Raw genomic sequence first — 8,915 nt, forward strand, 5'->3', positions numbered from 1 at the left:
TTAGCCACTAAAAGAAAATTATTAATTGATAATTTAATATTTTTTTTACATAAAAATAAGTTCTATTTTAAATTATCATCAAGTTATATAATAATGTTGTATATTTTTTGCAATCCGCAGGTTAAGAGCGGGTAGGATTAGGGTTGAGATATTTTCAACCTGCGAGTAAGGTTAGGGTTTGATCAAAATCCTACCATACTCTACCCATTGCCACCCCTACACATCAGCAATTCGATTGCTGACTCTCGCTAAAAATAAGCTAGAGGATTGGTATGTCACTCAAAAATTAATCTAAAGGATTAAATTAGTGCAATTAAAATCTTAAAAGTTAAATTGGTATACGAATTGAATTTGAAAAACTACTTTAAAAATTTAATTCTTTTAAAAAAAGTTGTATCTACTTCTCAAATTAAAATTTTAATACAAATTTAATTTGACACCTCAAAATTAACAAAAATCAAACGAAAAAGATAATCTAATCTATTTGGTAGGGTCTAAAATCGCCATATTGCGGCTTCCTAGAACAACTAATTAGAAAGGAAAGCAGCAAGTCGTGGGCATAATCAGCCATTTGTTGTGTCCTTGTGTAAATTATATTTGGAATCGGTACAACCACCATAACAAAGTCTAATTTCACCAAGTAAAATCTATTATATTGATTAAATGATGATATTATATTTTATCATATCATGTTTATAATGAAATTATTTATGTGTAAATATTTTTTATTTTGTATATAATTTTTTTAGGTTTTCTTTTATTTTTGTTACCTATTTTTTGATTTATTCTTCAAATTGGATAATTTATTAATTTTCTATTTGCACATTCAAATAACATGGGATGAGATTTTATTATTTTTTAACAATAAATACTTTTTTATATCTTTATTTCTTAATCTGTTAATATGATTGGCCATTTATTTATCTAATCTAAATATCTATATTTCTATCACACTAAATTTATATATATATGTAGAAGCGATAAAATTTGATTGTGCAAATATCATAAAAATTATTCGAACGCTAAATTACGTCTTCATTGTAAGAGGAAAAGGAAATTAAAAAAAAAAAAAGACCTGAAAGAGACAAATTGATTAATTCAGCATGTTCCGTGGGCAAGACGTGTGTTCCGAAAACAGAGTAAATGAATTTGGTGCCAAATTAAGACCAAATCACATTATTGGCTTTTGCTAACACGTACTTATAATGGGTTTTGGTATGTGTCTTAAAAGTACATTTTAAGAATATCATAAATAAAAATAATTTATTAAAAATTATTAAAAAATAAATATTTTTATATTTTTAAAATATTAAATATATTAAAAGTAAAAAAAAATTTCTATTATCATTTATATAAACAATTCAAATCTTACTGTCTTTCCAAATACATCCTAAACCACCATTAAAAAATAAAAGCAAAAGAAACACTAACTATTGCTTAACACTTAAGAAGCTAAAAGTAAAAATATTTTATTAAAAAAATTATTCTTGATACCCAAATAATTTAAAAACTTTAATACCTTGAAATATAAAAATAAAATTCTTTTATGACACTGTAGGTAGCTAAACAAGAACAAGAACAAGAACAAAAGTAAATAAAAGAAAAAGAAATAACACAACAAAACCCAACTAAAAAGCAACAAATAAACTCAAGAGACTTCAATTCCTTTCTTCCCCATTCCATTCACTTCTTCTCCCTTTCTCTCACCACCACACACTGTTTTCATTTCAGCAAACACAAAAACAGACACATTCATTGGCTTTGGTTATGTTCTGTTTACCAATTATTCAGTTGCAGCAACCAAACAATAAAGACACAATCTTTTCATCATCATCATGAACCCCTTTTCCGCTTTTCCTCTTAAAACACAAAATTCTACTTAAATTCAACTTTTTTATGGTGCTTCCCAATTTGGGTACCCACAAATAAATATAAAAAGCTTATCTTTACAAAAGGGTAGCTGGATAGTTAGATAGATCTCAAATCTCAAAATTCTTCAACCTCCTTCAATGGCGTCATGCCCAGCAAATTCAATTACCTACAATGGCAGCTTGTGTGCATGCATCCCTGGCTATGTTCTGAACAACACTGCAAAAAGTTGCACCCTTTTTTCTTCAGGCTCCGACATAACAACAAATTCTGGTGTTGACTACTATGCTCTCAGCTTCCCTGAGACACTCTTTGCCTTTGACAGAATCAAGAAGTTCACACAGTCACAAGCTGTGTTCTTGGAAGGAACACTTGTGATGCTTCTTTCTTGGCTAATTATGTGCTTTTTCCTTAGGTTCATGAAGCTTGGTGATGGCCGCAATGTGTGGTTCCAAATCAGGTGGTGGATTAGCCGGTTGGATATTTGCTTTGCCACAAGACACTGGCTGGTTAGTTTTGAGTTCCTTTTTCTATTTGGGGGTGGGGAAAAAAAGTGATTATTTGATTTGATTTGGAGATGATTTATTTACTACTTCTAGTAAGTGGAATATATTAGCCTTGTCTGGATGCCTAATTTTATTCTTGTTGATGCTGCTATGCTGGTATTCTATTGGGGTGTACCTCATATTTTCATGTACTTATCTATGGGATAAGCTAAATTTGTTGGTTCAAATTTTTAATTCATCTTTTCTAAAATTGCTAGCTTCATGACAAGACTACTTGCAGCTATTCATGGATCAGCATCACAAAATAGGCATGCTCTCATTGTCAATTTGATAGCTATATCATATTTTTGATGCTACTAACCATTATTCTAGTGCTCTAGTCATCAAAGGCACATATAGAAGTATTAACTTTTTGTACAAAAAATTGGAAGTTGCTTTATTTAGTGCTATTTTTTCCCTTGTAGGACGATCAAAAAGTAGTTACCAAACGCAAAACAGAACTTGGCGGAGCTTTCTCCATAGCAAGTTGGATACTTTTTATTGGTCTATTTGCTGCGTGAGTCCCTGATAACTTATAGCTTATTCCAAAAAATTTTAGCATGTCTTAGTGAAGTCTTCATTTTGACTCAATCCTCTATCAGGTTGCTATACCAGATCATATCAAAGAGATCAATTGAGGTGCATAATATAAGAGCAACAAATGGACCAGAATTAGCTTCATTTATCAGTCACTTGGATTTCAATATAACAACAATATCTAGTATGAGCTGTGCAAATCTACGTGGCCTCGGTACTTTAGTTACGGGGAATCCTGGCTTCGTTGATGAGAGAGTTCTTTCACTATCAACATTAGTGAACTACACTTGTTACAACTCAAGCAAGGGGCCAACTATAGCATTAAAGTGTGAAAAGTGCAGAGCTATCCCTGATAACATGTATATTTCATGGCAGTTTGTTGATCTTCCAAGTTCTCCTGCCACTGCTGTTGGTTTTGAGTTCAAGCTATCTGCATCTGATGATACTAAAAAACATGTTAGTTTTGTTAATGGAACACTAAAGAATGGAAGCAATTTTGACAATAGCCCTGTTACATTCAGAGGGAGAGAATCAAATATTCTGAAGTTTAACTTGTTCCCTAGAATATACCGTAATTTACACGATCTAAAGCTCATACAGCCTTTATTTCACGAGTTCCTCCCAGGTTCGGTTTCTCGTGACAGAAATCAACTTCAAGCATCACTTGAAAATTCTGTTGATGGCCTAGTTAACACTACATTGTACATCAATTTTCTCTCTGCTTATGTTGTGGAAATCGACAAGGAGAATATTTTGGGTCCTGGTAAGCTATCTGTTTACAATTTTTCGTAAGAACTTACTTTTGAAACTAATTAAACTTGACTTACTCTCTCTAATTCCTTATTTGAAGTACTCAAATTATCAATAGTATCTCTTCTAATTCTTTGTCTTACTAGATGCTATCAACTTCTTTGCCTTCAAGTTCAACCACTTAAGATTCCTTTTCATTTGATATCTTATTTTTTAAACAAAGAATAATTTGTCTCTATAATCTGAAAAGAGAAATTGCCCTCATGTCAAACTACTTAGCTATGTGTATTATGTATTGGTTTGGCCTAATCGACAGCAAATACATCACTTTGCCATGCATGAATAAAGATAACCTAATGGAGACATGGTTCTTTGACTTTTTTCTCGAAAGACACTACTGAACTGCTCTGAAAAGTTTTGTTATCTAAACGAACTATTTTGGAGGCAATATCAAATTCTCATTTCCCCTCTGTCTGAATGTTCAATGTAGCTTCAGAATATATTAATAATTTCATTATTTTTCGTTTCCATTTGCAGTGAGCTTCCTTGCGGATCTTGGTGGCCTGTATTGCATTAGCATTGGGATCTTTTTCTACCTGCTGATACAGGTTTAATTTTCAATCCTGTATCCTCTTGAATTTTAGTTTTATTTCTTTATTTCTTAGCAGTCAATTCATAACTTTTTCATGCTTATATTCCAATGTAGTCCTGACTTTTGTTTAAATCTAGTGTGAGTATAGGATAAAGAAACTCAGAAATGAAGACAACGTTATGCGGACTATTAGAAATCGGCGTAAAGCACAAGAACACTGGGACAAAGTAAATTCTTTGCTGAATAGTGAAAGTTCTTTGAAGTTGTACTGTTTCTCTTTTGCTAAATTTTAGCCTTCTTAATTGGTATCAGTTGAGGAAATATGTGATGTTCACTTATGGCTGCCCTACAATTGAAGATGACTACAAGAACTCCGAAACAGATCCTTGTTGTAGCGGGACTATGCTGCATTCAGTTCGTGGTAGTGCATCGTCGCGTAAACGAAGGATGCAAAGCAAAACAAGTTCTATAAGTTTCTACAAGAAACCTGACCAACCTGCTACCATGGTAAAGCTTTTACCATGCACATTGCACAATCTTCAGTTTTGTTTGATTTTGCAGCTGCATCTTCTTTCACATTGGATCTTAAATCTTAAATGAATAATCGAGATCCTAATGCATCGAGGTGTTTTTACTAATATCCAATTTTTACTGATTGAGACTTATTCTCTCAATGCATATGGTATAGGTTATGCAGTTATCTTTTTCTCTATTTATAAATAAAATATAATAAAAAGAAGAGGAAAGTAGCCCTGCATTGATTCAAGGATTTGTTGATTTCATCTTTCAGTCACAGAGCTTCAGACCAGTTGGATCTGCAAATGGTTCAAACCTGCAACCTGAAAATATGGAAAAACAGCATAATGTTGATATACACAATGATCCTCATCGGCCTCAATCTTCTCAATCGCACGAGTCTTCAATTGTTGATGATAACTTCATTCCTCCTCCACCTTCACTAGGTAAAATTTCATTTCATACCAGGCATACTTATTAGGCGACATTGACACCCTTGTTTAGGAGAAGTGGTATTGTGACAATATGGTGTGCACATATTAAACTATAATAGTAATATATTAATATACTCTTATGACCTGTTGCAATGTCATAAATATTGCGATCAAGGACTTTATATTATAATAGCTTGACACTATCCATAATATATTATACCACAGTGTAGTTGATTCATATAGCTAACCCTACCTAATAGAAACAAAGGCTTCTTTATAGCTGTTCTATAACATATCTAATTTTCATAGGATAAGTTATTTGGTTGAGCTGGTTAACAGATCATGGGTGTAAAAAAAAACTAATATAACTAAATCATCTGTTATAACTATTATAACTAACTTGATGTAATAATGCTATTTATTTGAGTTTTTTTTGTTGTAACATTTAGTCAAAGCAAGTCCCATGCCTAAAACTTAATATACCAATATTTTGCATTATTTCCAATTTCAATACTAAAATTAGAAATTTCATACATTATGCAACTAAGTTGTTTAGTTTAGTCTCTATATAGCTATTAGAATTTTCATTATCATCCATTATTTGTGAAGCTTGTTTCTAACTTGTTGGAATATAATTATTTACCATTACCTCTTTCAAGCCTATATAACCTGTGTGCAAATGTAATGCAGAATGCAAGGACGGCTCGAGAATGAACATGTCCGATGTTCAGAAGAATCTCCAAAGCTTGTACGAGTACAATGTCATGCTGAGGGACAAGTTAGTAGCAGCACAGTCTCTGCTGCATTCTTCCTCATCTTCACAATCTTCTAAAGTTCGAAGTAACGGAACCTAGCCATACCCCATCTTTGTAAATGTGAGTCCTTATCCGTGTGTTCTCAAATTGTTCCATGATTTCCACAAGCATGGATGTCATCCTACAATGGAGTTCCGATCAAGGAAAACTAATGGTCGGAGAATCTGCGGCATGGACAGAAATACTCGCAAAACTTCTGGCCGGATATTCTTTCCCACGTTCAAAGCTGCTTGAGTTTAGACAAACTATGTGAATCCATGTCTTAAAGAGATTTTGGTTTTACAAGTGATTCATTCATACTCTTATACAAGTGATTTTCCATGTCATGATAACTTTGTATAGCCAATGCTTTTATTTTGTGCAGTGGAGAGTGATATTGAACTTCAATTGTGAGGCTTGAGTTCTTGAGGATGTAACACAGTTTTCACTTATTATATTATTACTAGACCTAGATCCATGCAATGTGCGGGATTAAAATGTATAATTTTTTTTAATGTTATTTAATATCAAGCTCTGTTGATTAACATAGCCCCTTGACAATATGCAATGAACATGAGTAATGAAAGATTTGTCAATGGAAAAATTGAGATAATAGTATACTGTATATAGTTATGTAGCAGTTGCACAGTATATCACTACATTTTATACATTCAGTTTACTTGGCTTATGAGCTTCTGTCCACCACATGATCTAATTTCTTCTGCTAAATTGTTGACATGTGCTTTAGCTGATGCTTAATTATACAATGCTTCAAGCTCTGTTTTCTGAGAAGAAAGGATAGAAACAATAACTGAAAGTAAAGATAACAATTACATGCTTTATGCAGGCATAGAAAGTTTAAAATCAAGATTTGTATTTCAAGAAGACATTCAAACATGTTGGAGAACCGATGAGCCACTTGGAATCAATTGCTTCCTCTGAGGTACTTTTCTTGGTATCACTAAATATTTCTGGATTACTTTTACTAAATTTTCACACCACCATTCTGCAATTTGCTTCCTCAAAGGATGCAAGAGAGGAAAATATATAATTATTAAGAGAGAAAAACATCTCATCCAACTTAAGTTAATGTGAAAACATTAACAGTACATGATCAACACTACTCAGCTGCAGGAAATCTCATTCCGGTTAGATTATTGTGAAAACATTGATCAACTTCAAAGTGCACGATCAGCACTACTCGGCTGCAAGATCTACAGCTTTGAGGCTGCGTCCTTGTCTAAGAACCATTTCAACTCCCCTTCAGGTGAAACCATTGCAACAGGAAGCTTAGGAGAATTTTGAGATCCACGCAGCGCAGAGTGAACAGCAACCGATTCTGCAGCACCAGTCACCACAAGTGCAGCGTAAGCAGAGGAATTGATCACTGGAAAAGTGAAAGTAATACGCTCCGGGGGCGGTTTTGGGGAGTCCTTGATGAAAGTAACCCATCTTTTATTCTCCTTCACAAGAGGATGCCCTGGGAACAAAGATGCTACATGGCCATCTGGACCCATACCAAGCAGCATGAGATCAAATTTGGGAAATCCAGTGACCGGTGATGAAGCTATTACACCGTTCTTGACCAACTGTCTGAGACGTGTCTCGTAATCATCAGCCGCTCCCTCAGCTGACAGGGTATCGTTGATTGCATAAACATTGCAGGAAGGAACAGGCACCTGTCAAGAAGAGCCACGATCGAAGCACCAACGAGTCAGATTGATAGAGCTTTTTAAAGAAGACTATACATAAAAACACTACCTCCGATCCTTTTATCTGTTACTATCACTTTTTGGTATATCCTTGGATCAACATATCTATGATCGAAAGATATGTCAAAAAATAACACGGATAAGAGAGACTGAGAAAGTACCATATAAACCAAAATCAAAACTGACGCGATTTGTCTCTCTATTGCAACATTTTACATGACTTTAAGAAATATACCCATTACCCAATAAAGGGAACATCCTATGCAACAAAGGGATCCATTCGCTTGATCCATTCATACGAACATTGGTTTCAGGTTTTCAGCTTGAACAGACACATACTTTGAACTAACCTTCTTTTTATTTCTCACAGCAGAACACACCAATGAACAAGAAACAAACATGTGAAAAATATTGAAGAACAAAAAAAAGATATACCTTGGATAGCAACCCATCATAAGCAAGCTTGTAGTTACTATCTTCATGAGTCTTGGGCACTACTCTCTCATCCAGCCAAAACACATGCCACTTAGACCATTCAATAGAATCAACATAAGGTGGTTCCAGCAATTTCCTAAAACCCCAAACATAAACCTCCAAAGTTACCGAATTTTTAATCTAAAAAATTTACAAAAGAATCATCAAATTAAAAGAAATTGCTTCCATTTTGTATGTTGGGTACGCATCAAAATGGGAGCTTGAGCTAACCTGAGATTACTGATGAGAGAGCCACCGGACAAGCAAACGGTGACAGCGCCTCTTTCAGAGGTGAACTTGTTGGAGATCTCAGCGACGTATTTGGCCAGAGACACCGCAAGCTCCTCTTCTTCGAAGACCTCCACAACCACATTGCTCTTCTGGGTCTCCGCCATCGACGATTTCAGAGGTGAAAAAAGCCAACTTTTGTGTTTTGGAGTAACCCAAGAGAGAGAAAGCTCAGTGAAGAATGGGGTCGAAGAGAATCTAAGTGAAAAAGAAGTTGGTGGAACATGAAGTGGGGTTGGGTTGGTGAGAAGAGCGAAAAGGGGTTTGATTCATTTTGGGGAAAAAACAAAAATACAGAGTAATTATGAAAATTTACATTTTAGACGGATTATTTCTTAAAAAAAAATACTAATAATTTTTTTTTAAAATAATAAATATGAATAAAACAGTTTAAGTTAAAAAAT

The 8,915-nt window shown here is 34.0% G+C and overlaps 2 protein-coding genes across 3 annotated transcripts; one reads left to right on the plus strand and one right to left on the minus strand.

Annotated features, from left to right (window-relative positions):
- On the plus strand, window positions 1,582–7,021 carry LOC107635117. Of its 2 annotated transcripts, XM_021121883.1 has the most exons (9): window positions 1,582–2,378; window positions 2,840–2,931; window positions 3,017–3,714; window positions 4,239–4,309; window positions 4,431–4,520; window positions 4,606–4,800; window positions 5,084–5,255; window positions 5,934–6,118; window positions 6,885–7,021. In XM_021121883.1, exons 1-8 carry the CDS (start codon window positions 2,010–2,012, stop codon window positions 6,095–6,097), a joined length of 1,851 nt encoding a protein of 616 aa, XP_020977542.1. In that variant the 5' UTR covers window positions 1,582–2,009; the 3' UTR covers window positions 6,098–6,118; window positions 6,885–7,021. The 2 variants fall into 2 exon arrangements, with proteins under 2 accessions (XP_020977542.1, XP_016193981.1); XM_016338495.2 differs by lacking the exon at window positions 6,885–7,021 and having other exon boundaries at window positions 5,934–6,521.
- LOC107635118 (probable 6-phosphogluconolactonase 4, chloroplastic) lies at window positions 6,890–8,761 on the minus strand. The gene is made up of 3 exons (XM_016338496.2): window positions 8,455–8,761; window positions 8,185–8,320; window positions 6,890–7,716 (listed from the first exon to the last, which is right to left on the minus strand). The coding sequence occupies exons 1-3, from the start codon at window positions 8,616–8,618 to the stop codon at window positions 7,252–7,254; spliced, it is 765 nt and encodes a 254-aa protein (XP_016193982.2). The 5' UTR covers window positions 8,619–8,761; the 3' UTR covers window positions 6,890–7,251.

This window comes from Arachis ipaensis, chromosome B04 (assembly GCF_000816755.2).
Source record: "Arachis ipaensis cultivar K30076 chromosome B04, Araip1.1, whole genome shotgun sequence".
NCBI lineage: Eukaryota > Viridiplantae > Streptophyta > Magnoliopsida > Fabales > Fabaceae > Arachis > Arachis ipaensis.

Coding starts and splice junctions, on each gene's coding strand:
- LOC107635117 (XM_021121883.1), top strand. CDS start 2,010: ATGGCGTCATGCCCAGCAAATTCAATTACCTACAATGGCAGCTTGTGT. Junction 4,521..4,605: donor CACAAGAACACTGGGACAAA/GTAAATTCTTTG, acceptor AATTGGTATCAG/TTGAGGAAATATGTGATGTT. Junction 5,256..5,933: donor TCCTCCTCCACCTTCACTAG/GTAAAATTTCAT, acceptor AATGTAATGCAG/AATGCAAGGACGGCTCGAGA.
- LOC107635118 (XM_016338496.2), bottom strand. CDS start 8,618: ATGGCGGAGACCCAGAAGAGCAATGTGGTTGTGGAGGTCTTCGAAGAA. Junction 8,321..8,454: donor TCTCTCATCAGTAATCTCAG/GTTAGCTCAAGC, acceptor TTGGGGTTTTAG/GAAATTGCTGGAACCACCTT. Junction 7,717..8,184: donor ATGATGGGTTGCTATCCAAG/GTATATCTTTTT, acceptor TCTTCTTGACAG/GTGCCTGTTCCTTCCTGCAA.